At 32.8% G+C, this 20,284-nt stretch overlaps 1 protein-coding gene across 5 annotated transcripts; it reads left to right on the forward strand.

The window, feature by feature from the left end:
• The first annotated feature begins 14,508 nt into the window (after positions 1-14,508).
• On the forward strand, positions 14,509-18,114 carry LOC105421528 (putative serine/threonine-protein kinase PIX13). 5 transcript variants are annotated; one of them, XM_020674303.2, is made up of 6 exons: positions 14,509-15,003; positions 15,110-15,516; positions 15,772-15,907; positions 16,670-16,812; positions 17,092-17,215; positions 17,421-18,114. In XM_020674303.2, the coding sequence occupies exons 1-6, from the start codon at positions 14,865-14,867 to the stop codon at positions 17,861-17,863; spliced, it is 1,392 nt and encodes a 463-aa protein (XP_020529962.1). In that variant the 5' UTR covers positions 14,509-14,864; the 3' UTR covers positions 17,864-18,114. The 5 variants fall into 5 exon arrangements, 3 of the variants coding, with proteins under 3 accessions (XP_020529962.1, XP_088703627.1, XP_011627540.1); XM_088847501.1 differs by having other exon boundaries at positions 14,509-14,637; positions 15,772-16,098; XM_011629238.3 differs by having other exon boundaries at positions 14,509-14,637.
• Positions 18,115-20,284: the final 2,170 nt, after the last annotated feature.

Consider the following 20,284-nt stretch of genomic DNA (forward strand, 5'->3'; position numbering starts at 1 on the left):
TGTCACTAATTTTACAAAAAATAGAAAATAGTTTCCAAAGAACTCTCCCTTATCTTTTAATATTGCTGGTTGAATCCCCTCCAATAACATTTCTTCCATCAAAATTTGAAAGCAATTTAATGTTTTCCAATAGACCTTTAGCTTTCAATAACCTTTCTTTCATCAAATTTGAAAGCAATTTAATGCCTTCCAATAGATCTTTATCTTTTCATTGATTATTGTATTACTTCATGTACAAGACAATAGGATCTCTTCTCACGATAATTCCTTATAAGCCCTCCCAAAAACCCGTCGTTTCTGGATTTTCAAAGGACTGCCATTAAAGTTGTTGGTCTATGTTTTGATATCTAACGACTCCGTCCCGGCTGAGTTAACTTGGAACCTATTGGCCCGGCGGAGTCAACTCGAAACCTGTTAGCATCGATATAAATCTCACTCGGATTCAAGAGTTACATTGCTTTCTACATGGTTTTCAGGCGTTTCAATATCAATTTCCTATTGATTACATTAAGGAAAAAACTTATATAAAGTTGCGGCTACAAACAATCAAATTAAGGCACACCTCAAAAAATAAATAGAAGAAGTATTTTTTATGTTGAAAAACCTTTAAATCCGATCATCTTGACCTTGAGATACATAGATATAAAAAAAATGGATTTCAAATCTTGAAAATAGTACATCTTATAATGCATTATTTAGACCGTCAATTGTTTCAACATTTTCAAGTTTTCATATATCTGCTTAATATGCACTATTTCTTAAGCTAAAAATTTCATAATTAAATATGAAAATAAATTTTCAATCCATAATAAAGACTTTTGTGCTGAAACACATCTTACCACACTATTTAAAAACGCGCCTTACTTTGATTATTTAAGACCTCAACCTTATACAAACCACACCTTTATTTTAATTGTTGTGAGAACATTAAATTTGCATCATTTTCGAAGCTCCAAACGCATGGATCTTAGGCGGGAATGGATTTACATGAATCAAGACGTGCTTGGGGTCTTATGTCCCTTGAAAGCCGGAGGACGCATAAGTGGATAAATTACCAAATATTTTTTTTTATAGAATGATGGGCTATGATTGATTGATTATATGGCAACGACAATTTTATACAATAAAATAAATTTATTTTATCTATATACTATATTATTGAGTCATAATTAAAAGATAGACATGTATGGAAGAATAAGAAAGAACCATGTATAAAGAAAGGGTGACGTTTGTATTGAGCCTAGGCTCTAAACAATCAACTTAGAGTTTGCCTTCAAATAGTGTCGAGAAATGTGGTTTCAACACTGACATTGGGATAGTTTTAAATTATATTTTTATTTTTATTTATAAAGTTTAAGCTTTAAAAATAGTGTAGATCGATAGATCTATGAAAATCTTGAAAATTGACAACCCAAAAATGCATCACAAAATATAGAAAACTTTAGAGAGAGAGGAACTCTGCGAGAAACGAATTGTGCCCGACACAATTTCTTGTGCTGGTGCTTTCATTATATATATATATATATAATAATGATAATCTACTTGGAATATCCACTTTCCTATCTTGCGACATGTAATGTACAGTTTTTTATCTTGTTATATTCTTCTCTCAAAAAGAAAGAGCAATATATACTTTTCTATCTTGTTATAAGTTTTGAATTTGTTTTTACTCCCCTCAAACTCGGCTAGGGAGACATCTGAAGCCCGAGTTCGAAGCAAAAATTTCGAAAAACATATCTTGGAAAAAGCTTGGTGGAGCTACTTGATCACGAGAGGAAACAAAACTATTGACAAGTAAACCAAGAGCAACGTTTTCATGTACAAAATGATAGTCTAACTCAATATGCTTTGTTCGTGCATGAAAAACATGATTAATTGTCATGTAGAGAGTACTAATATTGTCACAAAAAAATGTTGGTGGTTGAGGAAGAGGCAATCCAATATATTGAAGAATAAAAGAAACCCATGTCAATTATGCAGCAATAGATGCTATATATCAATATTCTGCTTCAGCACTAGAACGAGTTATTGTCAATTGTTTCTTAGCACTCCAAGATATACAGTTGGAACCAAGATAAGTGCAAAAACCAGTGGTGGATATTCATGTATTGCTTCAAGTTTTGAATTTTGTTTTTATTACAAATTACACTATTTCCAAAACTTGAAATCTATTTTTTTCTCATGTCCATACATCTTGATGTCAAGATGATCAATTTGAATATATTTGGGCATTAAAACAATCTCTTCTAGTGAAACTTTATAGATAAGCTTGATTTTAATTGTTTAGGAGCTCGGCTCTATACAAATTTTTTCCATGAAGAAATATTGTGGGGTACAAGATTTTCCAACATGATGTAGTAAACCCCTAAAAATAATGTGCCCCAAAAGTTTAACGTATAGAGAAGAGAGAGAAGAGAGCGCGTGCCCTAAACTACATGGGGAGAGAGAGGGGGAAGGGGTTATGGGGAGATAGAAAGAGTTTATTTTCTTAAAATCTTTTAAAATCCTGAGAGAGCATTTCAAGGAGATATCAACACTCAAAAAAGTTACTATTGAATAGCGTGATCTTAAAATTTCAAAAGATACCATGTAAGAGATATCTTTGAGAGAGAGAGTCAAGTGGATTCTAAAAATATTGAGAAAGACAAAAAGATGCCTAGGAGAGAGATAGAGACACGAACTCCTAAACTAAGAGAGAGACTTACATGGATAGAACAATAAGGAAGATAAAACTGAAGTATATAACTTTAGGACGAGATAAAGAGAGAGCATCCACAGTACATCTCAAAGGAGATAGAGAGAGGGGAAAGTTTTTATGAAATATTATTTTTTTCTACAATTTTTTTCAAACACATGGTTTTGAAAGAGATTTAGGGGTTGTTTGGGTACCTGAAAATATATTGTATGAGAAATATATTACTGGTGCGATATATTATCTGTAAATGGATTGTTAGTGTTTGGGTCGTATCTAGATGCCACCTGAGAAATACATTGCTATTATTTGACTATATTTGGAAAAAATCTGAGAAATACATTACCGACATCAGGGCTACGAAATACTGTGTTGATTTTATCTATAGTAATGTGGTTTTATTTTAGGAAAAATATCTTATTATCCTCTATTTTCAACTTCTATATCTCATCAAACTCAAGAATTGAAAATATTACTTGTGAGCAAAAGGACTCCATCTTTTCTATCTTCCAACCCCTTAAACCCTTTTAATTATGTATTATTGATCTCAATAACTAATGAAATGACTATCTCTCTCTCTCTAAAACTCTCTCTCTCACACATCATCGTCGCTCTCTCAAAACTCTATCTCTCTCTAAAACTCAAACTTCATCTCTCTCTAAAACTCAAACTCCATCTCTCTCTCACATATCATCGTCTCTCTCTCTCTCAAAACTCCATCTCTCTCCCTAAAACTCAAACTCCGTCTCTCTCTCTCTCTAAAACCCAAACTTCGTCTATCTCTCTAAAACTCCATCTCTCTCTTACACATAAGAAAGTGTGCTCGTGTTCGAGTTCAAACTAAACCCTTTGATTGGTAAACTCACCCAGACACAAAAAGAGAGATGGAGTTTTGGAGAGAGAGATGGAGCTTGAATAGAGTGTCATTTTAGTGTCTGTTTGGGTAAAAAAAATTATGGTCAAAGGGGTCTACGGGGTTGTAAGATATAAAAGATAAATATATTTTACTTAAAGTAATATTTTCAATTTTTAGGTTTCATGAGATATAAAAATTAAAAATAAGAGATGAAGAGATATTATTATTTTTTTTTAATACTTTATTGTTTTTCTGTGTAGGATAGAAAATCATTTAAAACTGCTTTGTTTTCTAATAGTATATTTTCGTAAAATAGGGAAGATGCATTCATGGGTCTCCGTTTTTATGATGAGCGAGATAGAGAAACTCATACGATTTAGAGTTGGATTTGCGATTTTTAAATCATTGGTTCGTGTATTCAGATAAGTCATTTCAAATCATTTCAGTCATTTATATTTCAAAAAAACTCCTGGAATGACTCAAATGTGATGATCTAATCATTTGTTAATTGTTTTCTGAAAGACGGTCCATTCAAAATGTTATAGAATAGGAGCAATTCGACAACATGCTCCTATAGAACCATAGTGTACATTTACTCCCTGAGGTGAAGGACTTACAAAGTTTTTTTTTGTATTTATGGTTCTCCTGCAAAAAAATTTGTGTAGTTATTTTTATAAATTAAATTTAGATTTGGACGCGGTTTCTATGAGTCCATGTAGAAATGAGTCACCATTAAAAATCTATTTTTGAGATGGATTTTTTGACTTAATTTTTAAGGGCATGTAATCTCTAACATGGAGATCATGAATATGAAAAAATAAATAAATTTTGAAAATTAAAAATAATAATTCTATTAAGAAAATATTTAGGCCGTTAGTTTTAATTGCTTTTAGGTGGATCACTTTTGCATCCATATTTAAGATGGATGCTTTATACATTGGGACCACATATTGTAGAAATGTGGTCCAGCCCGCATGAAACAATTTTCCTTCAGATTTTGAGTTATTACCGCTTATGCTTGACCCTTCAAAATAGCATGGTCTCAATCTAATCTTATAACGACATTGTTTTAGGCACATACATTTAGTTTAAGATTGGTCACCTATTCGAAGATGTTATGTCCCTAAAAGATTTAGTAATCCAATATTTGATTTGAAAATGCGTACATTAAAACCATGTCACTTTTGATATAATGAAGTCACAATTATTATCAACTATTAAATAGGGTAGTTGGGGTGTGTGTCATTAATTGAACTCAAATTTTAAGGTATAATTTTTTGAACTATGTAACATATTTAAATGACGTGGTTTCTATAACGTTGCAACCTTAAACAATCCAATTGAGTCGCACTTCCAAATCTTATTATAACATATAATTTTAGTGTACAAAATTCTTAAGATTATCTTAAATTCTATTTTTATATCTAATCATATAATGTTTAACTCCAAAATTTGTTAAAATCAAGCAGATCTATAAAGATACAGAACTCTTGAAAATTGACAGTTTAGATAATTTATTGCAAGATGCATTATTTTTTAGATTCAAACTCTTTTTTTTTTTTTTTTTTCTATATTTATATATTTTGATGTCGAGATGATCAATTAGAGGGTTTTTCAACATTAAAACAACTTTTTCCAATGGATTTTTTAGGTACATATGTAATTCTGCATTTTAATGTTGCAAACTTATATAAACTTTTTCCTATTTTAAATTGCCTTATTTTACATCTAATGGCTAAAATTGATCAGTGACCTCCTTGTACAAAAAATGAATGGTCTTACTTTAGACAATCTGGTTTAATTCGATGGAGCAGACAGTCTTTTGTTATCAAATTAATATTTTAAAGCTTTCTATTTTTATTATTGTTGTGGTTCTTGATGATGATGATGAGGAGGTTGTTATTATTATATTATTTTTTAAATTCATATATTGAGGATAAATTTATATATAATTATGGATCCTCAATCTATCTTTAAGATGGATTTATGACTACAGGCAGCCCGGCCATGCCCAATACTTTACTAATTTACTATGATCAGGTCTTTTAATGTTTATTTTTTTATAGTAATAAATTCCTTGTCCAAGTCTTGTATTGTTTGTTTGTTTGTACAATGCACCAAGACTCTCTGTCATGCACACACACAACATATACAGGTGGACACTCCCATGAACCATATGGTTATAATACTCTTGTTAAAACTCTATTATATTTATGTAAATAATCTATTGGATGTATGGGGCCTCTGTCACTAATGAATTAAACATGCATTGTATTGGAGGAGGTTGTTTAGTGACAAATAAGGTTGCATTATGAGATTAGGAACAATTAATCAAAATCTCATTAACCCTTTTGGTGCAAAAGACAATTGGGTTTTCTAGGACACAGCATATTTTGCTGAGAATGTGGAGGAAATGAAATGTATGGATGTACAAAATTAAAAAATGAAGAAAAAATAAAAAAAAATATTTTGCATTAAATTAAGGAAAATTGTTTTGTGAGTCAGCGAACACACCAGCCCGCTCAATCAGAAATGTCTACCTTTACAATAGACCTCCACAACTAAAGATTCGTATCCAATGGATCGGAAAAAAGATTTCCAAAAGTATTTTAAAACTTTATTTTATTTTTTACATTCATGAAAATCATAGCGTGGATCCTAGATCTCTACAAATTGGGATCCAAGATCTATATAAAAAAATGGGCGTTAGAGGGAGCGCACATGAGGACTCATAAAAACCGGGTCCTTAAATTTATAGGGAGAGCGAAAATAAATTATTCTTTTAGGAACTCAACTCATTGTACACATACTCCCTACGGCAAATGACCAAAGAGTAAACACTAAGATATGACAAATTGGATTTTGAGTTTCCAAACACTAAGAAAAATTAATCGGTTATCATTGAATAGCAGGATGCCATTTTTTTTTTTAAGAAAAAACCCATAGCCTTAAAGGGGCTTACATAGCTGATCTCGAAGACATCAATATTATTTTCTTTCAAACAAGCTTCTTGCGGCTGCACCTTTGATGTTACAATTACAAAAGGGCAAAGCTATTAACTTAACAAAGAGCCAGCATATAGAGGGTACATGACCATGAGCTGCAAGGATTTTGAGGTAGGGAGAGTGAAATGATTACATGCTCCTGCCGGAGCATATGATATTATCGACTTAGCTCCGAATGTGAGGTCAAACTTGACTAACCAGGTTGGCCAGTCAAGTCTAGGGTTATGGTCGCTAACCCCAAAAAACATCAAAATCATAGGAAAGAAAAAGAGGTTTGGGCCGGGCCCATCCTTCAAAAGTAATGACTACGATCATATGAATACTTCAATATTTTTTGGTTTTTTCCTCCTTGTTTCGGTCCATTTGATAACAGAGGAATCTGCCGACCGGTTTTAGTCCAACATCTTGACGAGAGGGCCAATCAATTAAGCGTGGTTAGGTGAGGTTTGTATACGGTTGCCTGTTGAGTGTGGCGGAAAATCGCATGATGGGTTGAAAATTTATTTTTATCTATAGAAAAAATTTTAAAATTTAAAAAATAATAATCGAACAAATCAATAAACGTTTAAAAATCTTGAAGATAGACGGTTTTGATAACGTCGCAAGATGCATCATGTTTTAGACTTGGATTTTTTTTTTCCCTTCATGTTCATATATGTTGAGGTCAAGGTGATATGATTGGAGGGTTCTCCAACACCGGAAGACTCTATTTTTGAGGTGCATCTTACTTCACTAGTTTAAGGTTGCAACTTTATATTAACTATTTTTATTTATTAAGGGAAAAGTTTATATAGATCCGGAGCACTAAACAATCAAATTTGAGCGTACATCAAAAAGTTCACTAGAAAGAGGTTGTTTTGATGGCCAAATATCTTCAAATTGATCATCTCGACATCAAGATGCATGGACATGAGAAAAAAATGGATTTCAAGTTTTGGAAATAGTGTATTTTGTAACACAATTTTAGACCGTCAATTTTCACGATTTTCAAGTTTTCATAGATATGTCGATCTACACTATTTTTTAAGCTTTGAACTTTATAAATAACTGTGAAAATATATTTTAAGGCTAAAACAAATATTTTCAGTAGTAAAACCACATTTCTCGACACGATTTGAAGGTAGGCTTTGATTTGATTGTTTAGAGCTTAGGCTCTGTACAAACAACACCCATTTATTAAAAGGTGTGGCTTGTGTATAAATAATTAAAGTAAGACGCACCTCCAAATTTTGTCATAACATATAATTTTGTGCTATAAATTCTAAGGATAGCCTGAGGATCTATTTTCATCTCTAATTATAAAATTTTAAAATCCATAAATAGTTCAAATCAAACAAATCTATAAATGCATGGAAATCTTGAAAATGGACGGTTCAGATAATCTACTACAATATGTACTATTTTTATGACTAGAAATCTTTTTTTCCCCATTTTTATACATCTCGATGTCAAGATGAATAAATAAACGATTTTTCAACATCATTTTTCAGAGTAATTTCTAGATGCACTTTAATTCGACAATTTAAGGCGTCAACCTTATGTAAACTTTTTCCCTTATTAAAATACATATGAGGGACAAAAAATTTAAATGATTTGGTTTCAAAAAATCCATCAAAATACATATAATTATGAATTGGAATAGTTGAAAATGTCTCAAATGTAAAATAATATCTCTTAGGAGTATTTTGATTAATTTCCCTAATATAAGAAAGAGAGAGAGTGTAAAACGAACTTTGGTGAGAGATAGAGGGACGGGTTTCGTATATTGAAAGGCTCAAAAGGAACTTAGAAGAGAGGGGGAGAACGTTTTTATGAAATGAACTTTGGATGAACGGGTACGTCTTTAAGATATTCAAAACTCCCTGTGGTATGGTGGTTATGCTAAGATGATGTATTAAGAATTTTTTTTAATAAAAATGGGTCACCTACGGTTACCGTCCAATACAAATACACCGATGGTATATCGACGTCATGCGTCGGATTGAATCTACATATGTCCAAAAGTTGCAATTTTTTGTTTTTATATATATATATAGTAATGCTTCTCTGAGACTATCTCACATTTATGTGTATAGAACCTAAAAAGGTCACAATTAAATTTGGTATAAATATTTAAAATAGTCAATTCCCTTAAGAAAAAGCCCCTTCTGGAGGAAAACCCTGCTACGAAAAAAGGAATAGGTCTGGAATCGACACATTGATTTTTTCTTTTTTTCGTAATTTTTTGAACCGTATGCATCGAAAGGTGCTTGTACGATTCCTAAGGGGTACAATTTGATCCTAATCAACCGACTTCATCGAGAAATATTACTTTTTTTAGGCCAAGAGGTTGAAGGTGAGATATCGAATCAAATAACTTTTCTAGAGATATATGTTCAATTTAATAGTGATCCTTTGTGATCTTATACACATGGGTGTAAAAAGGTCTCATAGGATCGTTACTTTTATATATATATATATATGAGTTATTTTATTTTTTATACAACGAAATCACAATCATTAGTTACTATGATACAATAAGCACAAAGTCTTAGCACCTATTTCTTAAGAGACCCAATGATTTAAACTATCTCTAGTTACATAAAGTCTTTATGTTTTCTATCTTACAACTCCTAAACTCTATAATTATGTATTATTGACCTAAACAATTTATGAAATGACTATCTTTCATTTAACTTAAGATTATGCCTTATCTCTCTCCAAAGTCATTTTTCTCTCAAAAACCCTAATCAATTCTCTCTCTCTCTCTCAAAACTCAGTCTTGCTATCTTCAAATCCCTCCCCACCCACGAATGCATCAAAAGGAAAAACCATCAACTTCACAGATTCCATCAACCAGCCGTTGAAACCTCAAAAATGTCCACTGCACAAAACAAAAGAGCATGACAGCTCTCCTCCTTCACTTGTTAATTGGGTACAAACCAATAAATTGTTTATTGATAACACAGGACCTCAGAGTGTAAGGCCGCATCCAAACCAAAGCCCCGATATTAAAACTCAAAACTAGTTTTTATAAAAAAAAAAAAAAAAAAGGAAAGTTAAGTCTATGTATAAGGATCTCCAAAAACACAGAATCCATCAAACCCAGGTAATTCTTCTTCACCATGTCAAGCACATTAACGAAGCAAATCAATAGAATCATTAAACCAGAGTGATCAGAGCAGTTGTTTCAGATAAGCAAATACCCCAAAGTTGCAAAGATGCAGTTGTAATTGTAGATTTGGGAAAGTGGGTCCTTGCAACTGATTTGGGTATTGATGAGGGGTGAGAAAGGGAAGAGAGTTTTCAGAGAGAGAGAGAGAGACAATGGGAGGGTGGGTCTCTGTTTTGGGTTATAGAGAGGGGCGACAGAGACGATGTTTAGAGAGAGATAGCATAGGCTAATTTAGAGAGAGAGAGAGAGTTTTTTTAGAGAGTGAGCATAGGCTAAGGGACCTTACGTTTAGAAGAAAGTCATTTGAGAGATATACGGAGTTTTGAGAGAGATAGAGGTGGAGTCATCTAATAAAATGTTTAGGTTATTAATGCAAGGTCAAAGAGGTCTAGGGGAGGAAGATAGAAAATATAGGGACTTTATGCCGTAAACAATAGTTTAAATTATTGAGTCTTTTGATAAATGGAAGCCAAAAATAAGGGGTACAAAGATATTTTTTCTATATTATATTAGATATATATATATATATATATATATTATAAAATACAAATATATATTAATAAAATAAATATAAAGTCCACTATATTATATATTATATTATATATAATATACGTTTTATATTTTACTGTATAATATATAATATATTTTATTTATATAATAGATATTTATAATAAAATACACTATATTATATATTATATTATGTTTTATATATTATATATTATACATATTTGATATTTATGTAATGGGAAATGACCTTGTGAGATCCTCCCACACCCATGTGTGTAGGACCCCAAAGGATCCCCATTAAATTTGATACAGATCTCTAAAAAAGTTATCACATATGAGACTTGACTTTTCTAGAGATCTGTGTCAAATTTAATGGTGATCCTTTGGGGTCCTACACACGTGGGTGTGGGAGGGTCTCATAGGATTATTACTCGTATTATATATTATAGTATATTATAAGAGTAATTATCCTATGAAACCCTCTCATACCCACGTGTGTATAGAACCCCAAAAGATCACCATTAAATTTGACACAGATATCTAAAAGAGTTATCACATAGGTGTGAGACTTCGCTTTTCTAAATATCTGTGTCAAATTTAATGGTGATCCTTCGGGGTCCTACACACATGAGTGTGGGAGGGTTTCACAATGTCATTTCCCATATTATAAATATCATATATTTATATTTAAATTATGACTATATATTTGTTTTTATACTATTACATATAATATATATATATTTTTATTTTATATAATATAATATATTACATAATATAAAATATAATATATTTTTTTGTATAATATATTTTATGTATGTAATAGATATTTACAATACAATTTTTTTTTTTTTTTTGAGAGAAAGTTCAAAAATATTATTAATCTAGAACGAGATTACATAATCCAAAATAATAGCTTTAGAGAGGGTAGAACGTCTTTTGGCCAAGGAATCAGCGAGTACATTAGCCTCCCTATACACATGAACAAAATAGACAGAAAAAGAAGAGGTGAGATCCAAAATATGAAATAACAAAGATTTCAACTTCCAAAGAAGTTTCTGATCCCCTTTGCACTATTTCGAAACATTGAGGGAATCCCCTTCAATAATATAAGAAGTCCCCAAATTCCTCTCCACAAGGGAACAAATGCCAAAGAGAAGGGCAAAGATCTCTGTATAATTTGCAGTCCGCACCCCAAGTTGCCCTGTATTGGAGAATATCACATTACCCATCCAATCCCAAAGAACCCCTCTAAAACCAGCAAGACCCGGGTTACCCAATGAGCTACCATCAAAGTTGAACTTATAAATTCCCAAAGCTACGACCATCTACCTACTACACTTTTGGAAACCCAAATGGAAAAGGTTAAAAAGATTACATCTCACATCCACTTCAAAAATATTATGTGCACAACTTGTAACAGAGAGGTACAACTAGATGGAATACAATATTTTCTCCAAAACTTTTCCAACGGACAAAGATATACCTTCAAATATTTATCTATTTCTCTCTCTCCAAATCTCCCACATAATGACACGTCTAGAAGTTTGCTATACAACACTCCCAGTCTTTAGTAAAGTAACTGAAAGGTTATGAATAACCCCAATCACCGACAGTGACATTACCAATACAACCACAAGCTTGTCAAAAAACTACATCCAAATGCGACTGGCAAACAGACAATAGAGAAAGAGATAATCACCAGTCTCTCCGTCTTCCTTACACATGAGATATATATTCAATAAAATTTTCTCTCTCTTAATCAGATTATCAACTGTGAGAATTATGTTTTGAACCGCCAACTAAAAAAAACCTTGCACTTTGAGAGGTAGGGGTCATTTCCACAAGATAGCGATTTCAGGTATCGACCATCGCACCCTATCATGGTAGAGTAAATGATACATATATTTAACTAAATAAATCCCATTTACAATACAATATAATATATATTGTTTTATGTCTAATATAAAAATATTATTTAATATATAATATTTTAATAATATTTAATATATAATATTTAAATAATAATTAAATAATAATTAAATAAACATCACTTTACACTTCAATAGATTGTCAAACACACGTACTTATAACTTCTTTTACATTCCAACAAGTTAACAAACATATACACTAAGAACTTTCTTAAAATAAATTTGAAGAACTTCTAATTTCCAGCCTTCAAGTTATCAAACACGCTGTAAATCGCCTATTATTTTGTGTGCTTCCATATTTTAGGGCAGAGAATTTGATGACACAACAGTAAGTCTCAATCTTTTTATTGCAAAAGTATTATTTTCAAAGCACAATTTCCCACTTCTAGAGGAAGAGAGAAAAGGAGGAGAGAGAGTATGGTAGGGCTCTTTTGAGCGTTTAGTCCTTTTTAGGTGGTAATGATTTTTTTTTTCTCTTCTAGAAGAGAAAAAAACGGAAATATTCTCTTCTCTCTATACAACTCCCCTTCCCCAAATAAACGTAACTCTAATTCTTCCCTTCCCTTCCTTTATGGCATTCGCTTGACGTTTTTCCGTCTGCAGTAAGTCATGTGATCGAATCTGAAAACCTTTTTTTAGTAAAGGGGCTGAGTCTCTCATAACCTTCTTTTTTTTTTTTAAGGAAAGTGGCTCGGTCGTGGCGGCGTCATCCTCACACCTACTTATCACATTCCGATTTTTATTCATTTCGATTTTTATTCCTATCACTAACAGCGCTGGTTAACACCTTCAAAAATCTAATTTTTAATTTTTTAAAAAAATAAGTAGGGTCGCTTTCCCCCACAGAATTACAAAAAATAAATAAATAAATTAAGATATATTAGAAAACCAATAATTATTTACACCAAAAAATAAAATAAAAAATAAGTGGTAATTAGGAGGGCTTACCCTCTTTCACTTGCTAACAAAATGGAAAGCAAAACCAAGTAGTAGAATAGAAGAAAAAGGATTTTAAAAAATAAAAATAAAAAATTGATACCTTGAAATGTAGAATTAAGGTGCACCTGTAAAAATCCTTTTAAAAATATTGTTTTGATGTTAAAAACATATCTAATTGATCGTCTTGAAACGTGTAGATGTAGAGAACAAAAAGATATTTTAAGTCTTAAAAATAGTATATCTTGCAACACATTATCTTGAATGTTCATTTTCAAGATTTTCATATATTTGTATATCTATTTGATTTGAACCATTTTTTAAATTGTAATTTAATAATTATAAATAAAAAGAGATTCTCGTACCATCTTTTGAAAAATATTTTGATAAGACTACAACCTTATTAAAATAAATAAAACCTTACCTCATAATTTATTACTAAATTACAATTCAAGCATTTGAATGCTTTCACATGGACCATCTCAACTTGACTATTATTGTTGTGAGAAAATTAAGATTTCAAGATCCAAATATAATGAGTATTGCAACAAATCAGACTATCCATTTCACCCTAAAAAGGAGTGTTGATATATCTGCAAGATCTTTATCATTTTTTTATTTGTAATTTTATTATTGATGATAGAAATAAGTGTTAAAGGCCATCATGGAGATTTCCTTTTGGCGGGAGTGGTTTTTGGACGAAGATTCGAGGTAAGGCTTTATTTGTTTCGTTAGAGCAAACTTTTGTTGACATCAAAATTACAGCTCATAGACAAAGTTTTGACCGTTCACATTATTTTTATTATTTAAGTTTGCAACCTAATCAGATGGTTGAAAAAAAATAAAAAAATAAAATAAAAATAGCGAGGGTGAAAGAGGGAGGGGGGAGAAACAACAGTGACGATGTGAGAATCGTCCGTAAATAACGTAACACGAGTGGTACGGATAACTATTTCCTAGCAAGTGCCGCAAACGTGTGGAGCCCCCTCTCTCTCTCTCTCTCTCTCTACGTGTTTGACTTGCGGTCACCGACATTTCAGGTTACTTCCCCCTGTCTTTCTCTCTCTAGCTTTTGCAGTCTCTCTCTCTCCCTCTATTGGTGGATTTTCAGTCGCCATCTTCCTGGCCTCACTTCACTTTCTCTCTCTAGTTTTGAAACCTCTCTCTCCTTCCTTCTATTAGTGGGTTATTTATCTCCTCTTCTCTCTGTAAAATTCCAATTCATGGACCCATTATCGCTTCGTGGTGTCCTCTTCTCGCTCTAAAATTCCAATTCATGGGTCAATTACCACGGCAAAGTATCGCTTAACTTCCTTCGTCTTTGTCTAAATGTAACTCATCTCTCTCTAACTTTACATTGATTTTGATGGATTTCACCGTCGTTAATACCCACGCTCAATAAAAAAGGAAACCCGACTGTGAAATGCTTTGATCGCCTTTTAGCGAGTACCCATCTTTCTCTCTTTCTGCAACTCTTTTGAGTGTGATGGGGAATTGCTTTGATAGTCCTGTAAAGGCCGCTTTAAGCAGCCCATCAACGACCAGATCAATAAGCCCAGGTTCCATTTTGATTCGTTCCTCTCAATTTTTCTCAAAATTTGAGCTTTTTAGCTGCACATTAATGGCTCTTTTTCATTGTTAACTTCTTGCGACCAAGCTCTTTTACGTGAGAATCCTCTTGGTTTTCTCTTGTTTTTGTTTCTCTTAATGAAAAGTTTCTCTCTTGTGTGAGATTTTTTATGGAGTCAACGGAATCTCCACAAACTTTGATGGGCTTTTTCTCTACATGATAAACACAGTTCTATTGCAAAAAGACTCTTTCAATCAAGCCTCCTTTGTATGTCAGTTTTTCTCATCAGAACATCTTGGTGCCTCTTTGCACATAAAATTCATTTCCTTTGCAACAGAACACTTTTATCATCTCGGTCAGTTTTATTCTTTGACCAAAAGTTCTTACGCTGTAAACTTTTTCCCCAAAATTTGAAAACCTCGACTAATTTTTATTTGGTTTTCTTCGAAAATGGATTTCAGGGGGTCCGAGAAGCAACAACAGCAAGGAGGGGCGGATTTCCGGCGAAAAAAAGAGGTTCTCCATTGAAAAAGATTCACTTTCCGGTGATAGAGATGGACTTTCATGTGAAAAAGAATGGTTTTCTGGCGAAAAAGAGCTTTTGTCATGTGAAAAATCAGAGGATGATGCATTTCCCAATGGTCGAATCCTTGACAACCCTAATCTCAAGACATACACCTATGCAGAGCTCAAAACTGCCACAAAGAATTTCAAGCCTGACACTATTCTTGGAGAAGGCGGTTTTGGAAGGGTCTTCAAAGGTTGGGTTGATGAGAAAACTTTGGCCCCTGCAAAATCAGGTTTAGGCATGATTGTTGCTGTAAAAAAATTGAATTCAGAGAGTATGCAGGGTCTTAAAGAATGGCAGGTGAGAGATTATTGCCCCATCAATTCTTCTATTTTAATTATTTCTCGAATTTTTACTATTCTTTGAGGAACTTTCAGTGGATGATTGGTATTGATTTTAGCATTAAAAGGGTTGTAACTTATTTATTGATGGAAGGTTTATTGGTGCCCTGGTACTTGTTTTTGTAGATTTGGGTTGACTTTCATTAAAAATGAGAAGAGTTGGGTATGCATTGCTGTTTTTCTTACAATGGGAGTTTGATGTGATAATTAACAGTGTGAAGTGAACCATTTGGGGAGGCTTTCTCATCCCAATCTTGTCAAGCTCTTGGGCTATTGCTGGGAGGAGAAGGAGCTCCTTCTGGTCTATGAATTCATGCCAAAGGGGAGTCTTGAAAATCACCTCTTCAGAAGTAAGAGCTCTCTCTCTATGTACATGTGTTATATTGGGCTCTGGGGATTTCTTTTCTCTCTCTCTGTTAGGCTCTTATGTACATATGTTGTATTGGACTGAGTATTTATTTTGTGATCTCTCTCTCTGAGTGATCATATGCTCCGCAGGCTATGTATAAATGCTCCATCGAACTGTTCAGACTTTTTCTTGGTAATCGCTGTTTAAAGGCTTTGTTTAAACATTTCGTTTTAGGTGTTCTCTTGAAAGCCACTCTCTCAAAGTCATTAGTAGTAAACTCCCCTTGTTCTCTATGTGCGATCCATAGGCTCTGCAGATCATGTATAGTATTTTTTTTCTTTCTATGTAATATGTATTACATATTTATGTTCAGGGTAATCACAATTACATATATGTATTGCCTATTTTAGTTGTCTTCACCTTGACAACACTCTCTCTGTCTCTCTCTCATGTATGTGTGTGATCAATATGGTGATAAACAATTGCAAGCCTATTTTAGGTAGTTGACTATGAGAAACCTTACTCTATTAATTTCTATAGTTCATTCAGAATTTCATGAGAAGATTATACACCAAAAATTGCTCAAAATAAAACTTGCGAATTCGGTCAGGTGTGTGACAGAGCTTATGTTTCCTTCCCGTCCGGTTTATTATTCTAACAAAGCTAATATCATCAGATGCTTCACAGTTGAAAACTTCTGTTTCCTTTTTCACAGACAAGAGAAATAAATGAATGTGGAAAATTTATGCTTGATTGTTTGTAGGGGGATCCTCAAATGAGCCTCTGACTTGGAGTCTTCGGCTAAAGATAGCCATAGGCGCTGCTAAGGGTCTCACTTTCCTTCACAATTTGGAGAAACATATTATTTATCGTGACTTTAAGGCAGCTAACATTCTGCTTGATTCGGTATGGATACCCATGCCATGTTATTTGTACGTTTATGTATCTATGCACATATAGACGCAGGCATGCATACATGCGCATGCGGTGGAGGGATGCATTACATGCTCTTATTTTTATGTATGAATGTGTATGTGTACTGTGTGCTGATGTGTACCTATGTATGTGTAACTGTGTTTGAATGAGTGAATGTGCGTTATGTATGTATCTTTGTGTGTATGTGTGTCCTTGCATGTATCAGTTAGCATATTTCCTGGTTCATATTCTCATTTCTCTTTTCGACAGAACTATAATGCAAAAATTTCAGATTTTGGATTGGCGAAATTTGGGCCATTAGGGGATGATTCCCATGTCACAACGAGGGTCATGGGCACCCATGGCTATGCTGCCCCTGAATATGTAGCCACAGGTAAGATCCAAGAAAGCTTGATTTCTCTTACTTGATTCTTAGACCATCGGTCTTCATAAAACTTAGTCATCTAATTATATCAATAAGAGAATTAATTATGTGCTCCTAATTACCCACCCATAGAAATTTCTTTCTTTTTGTTTTATGTACATCTATTATGAGAATTTCATCTTAGTTTTTCTTCGTAATGGACTGATCCCCTCAGGCCATCTATATGTGAAGAGCGACGTGTACACCTTTGGTGTTGTCCTTCTTGAGATTTTAACAGGGCTACGAGCCCTCGACTTGAACAGACCAACTTCGCAAATCAATCTTGTAGATTGGGCTAAGCCATTGCTAGGAGACAGAAGAAAGTTAGAAGTGCTTATGGACATAAGGCTTGATAATCAATACCCAATCAAGGGTGCTTTAGAGACGTGCAAACTCTCACTGAAATGCTTGACTCCTGAACCTCGCAAAAGACCACACATGAAAGAGGTCTTGGAGGAATTGCAGAGAATCGCCGCTATAAAGGAGAAACCGAAGGAGAGTAAACGGGCTGATAAGGCTCGTTCGGCCGCACACCCACAAACCTACATGGGCCACCGATCACCGATAAATCCTAGGCTCGATGGCTTCCCGTTGAATGGTCAGCATCATGCTAGATAGCCAAAGTCTCATTGAACTCCTTTTGAATTTGACATTTGAAGTAGTTCACTGTTTTGGTCATGTGATATTGTTTATAAGAGAATTCCACATTAGTCTTACCTGAAGCTGTTGGGCTCAAGAGCAATGAATTTCTTTATTGTGTCCCTTTTTTCCTAGAAATTGCAGGAACAACTTTTTGGATTACCCTTTTGGGGGTGCAAACATTGAATTGTTGTAATTATGCATAATTGCTGGTTGACATTCCACTTGTCTATTCTCTTCTCTTTCACTGAAATAGTCACACACATCAGTTTTATCATTATTATGTATTATTAGGAGAGCTTTATGAAGCCCTTGTTTCTATACAATGGATGTTACCTTTCTTTTTGTTCTTGTGAACAAAATGTGGCATTTGAAGATTAGGAGAGCTTTATGAAGCCCTTGTTTCTGAACAATGGATGTGTTACTTTCTTTTTGTTATTATGAACAAAGGAGTTAAAATGTGGCATTTAAAGCCTATAATTAAATGTTTCAAACTTTGAATAAGTGAGGGCATTTTAATAATTTGACTCATTTGAGAGAACAATGTGCTCCCTAGATTAATGTTGCTAACCCTGTAAATAAATTCGATATGTTTAGGAGGCTAGTTTGATGCCAAATGTACAGTTGATTTGGGAGCTCTATAAAGGCACGCTTGTTTCGTGTGAAAATATTTTTAGAAAAATATTTTCTATGTAAAAGAATTCCTTTTTAGAAAAATATTTTTATGTAAATTTTTTTTTCATGTGGTTAGGTGTAAAAATATTTTCGCACCAATTTTTTCACACCAATCGATGTGATAATATTCTCACATCTAACCACATGAAGAAAATTTTTCACATGAAACGCAAATCAAATATACCTTAAATGAAACAAATATTTGAAGAAATTAGATGTCACAAATTTTCAAATGAATAAGTGTTCAAATAGTTGGTGGTTTGGCTTAGAACCGCATGAGTATAGCTGGATATGGTAGTACTCGATCAGATTTTCACCCCAAATCAAGACTAGGCCTGATACACCAATAAATCATATTGAAAAGACGCTTTATTTCTATTTTTTAAAATATGGAACTATTGCCTATAGAATGAAGTTTCCAAACCTTGTTTACATTCTCTCTTCTTCTTTTTCTTTTTTTTTTAAATATCTGACATTTTTAGAAACGCAAAATGAGCACAATACATGTATTCCACTAAAGGATATGGTTTGTATAAGGCCGAGGCCCTAAACAATCAAAGTGAAGCGTGCCTTCAAATGGTGACGAAAGATGTCATTTAATATCGAAAATCTTTATGATGGATTGAAATTTTATTTTAATCTCTAATTATGAAATTTTTAGCTCAAAACATAGCATATAACAAGCAGATCTATGAATATTTTAAAATCTTGAAAACTGACGGTCTAGAGATAATGCATTACAAAATGCATTATAATGTGACAATTTACCTTTCGTGCATTACAAAATGCATTATAATGAGACAATTTACCTTTCGTGTAAGGTGGTCATAATTAATGTTAACCATTGGATGTGAAATTGGGTGGCTGTATTTATTTCATTGACCAAGCTCAAAGTTCAAAATAAATTTTTTCGAACTTTATGATACATTTAAGCTACCAAATCTCACATCATATGGTTATAAATAATTGTGACCTTCTTGTATCAAAAGTAAATAATATCATTATATACAACTTTTTTATTATATGTCTATGTATCTCAAGGTCAAAATGATCAGATTTGAGGTTTTTTTCAGCACAAGAACAACTTTTTTTTTTCTATTAATTTTTTGAGGTGTGGCTTAATTTGATTGTTTAGGGCCTCAACCTTACATGAAGTATTTCCTTTAGTAAGAGGAAGTACCAAATAGAAAGAACTTACACATTAATTACTTTTCTTGTAAAAGTTATTTATTTAACCATCTCATTGATTTCGTGATATTATCGTAAAAATGCAAAGAGACCGTCAAATTTTCAGTCAAAAAGTAAGCGTTTAGGAACTAGAAAACCAATTTTGTGTTTCTAAAATTCATGCGGTGAATCTAAAGTTTAACGACGGGAACAAGAATATTTATAATAAAACGAGGTATCCAATGAAAGGATATTCGAACCTTCGTAACTTTGCTCGTTAAATTATTTATTTAACTATCTCACTTATTTCTTGAGGTGCTTTTAACTATGTACTTTTGTTTTGTACATTTGAGTATTTAGACACTTAACATGTTTATCTTTTGAAAAGCAGTTTTACTTTATTCAGAGTAATTTATTACAAGTCACATTTTTAATTTAAAATAAAAAACAATACTACATAATCGAATTATATAATATAATAAAATATACATATGTTAGGGTGCTCACACTACAGAGTTATTTATCATTGTAATCAACAAATTTTGTACACTTATATAC

This window comes from Amborella trichopoda, chromosome 9, assembly GCF_054954075.1.
Source record: "Amborella trichopoda isolate Santa Cruz 75 chromosome 9, AtrichopodaSantaCruz75HAP2 v2.0, whole genome shotgun sequence".
In the NCBI taxonomy this organism is placed as follows: Eukaryota; Viridiplantae; Streptophyta; class Magnoliopsida; order Amborellales; family Amborellaceae; genus Amborella; species Amborella trichopoda.

Coding starts and splice junctions, on each gene's coding strand:
- LOC105421528 (XM_020674303.2), top strand. CDS start 14,865: ATGATAAACACAGTTCTATTGCAAAAAGACTCTTTCAATCAAGCCTCC. Junction 15,517..15,771: donor AGGGTCTTAAAGAATGGCAG/GTGAGAGATTAT, acceptor GATAATTAACAG/TGTGAAGTGAACCATTTGGG. Junction 17,216..17,420: donor CCCTGAATATGTAGCCACAG/GTAAGATCCAAG, acceptor TGATCCCCTCAG/GCCATCTATATGTGAAGAGC.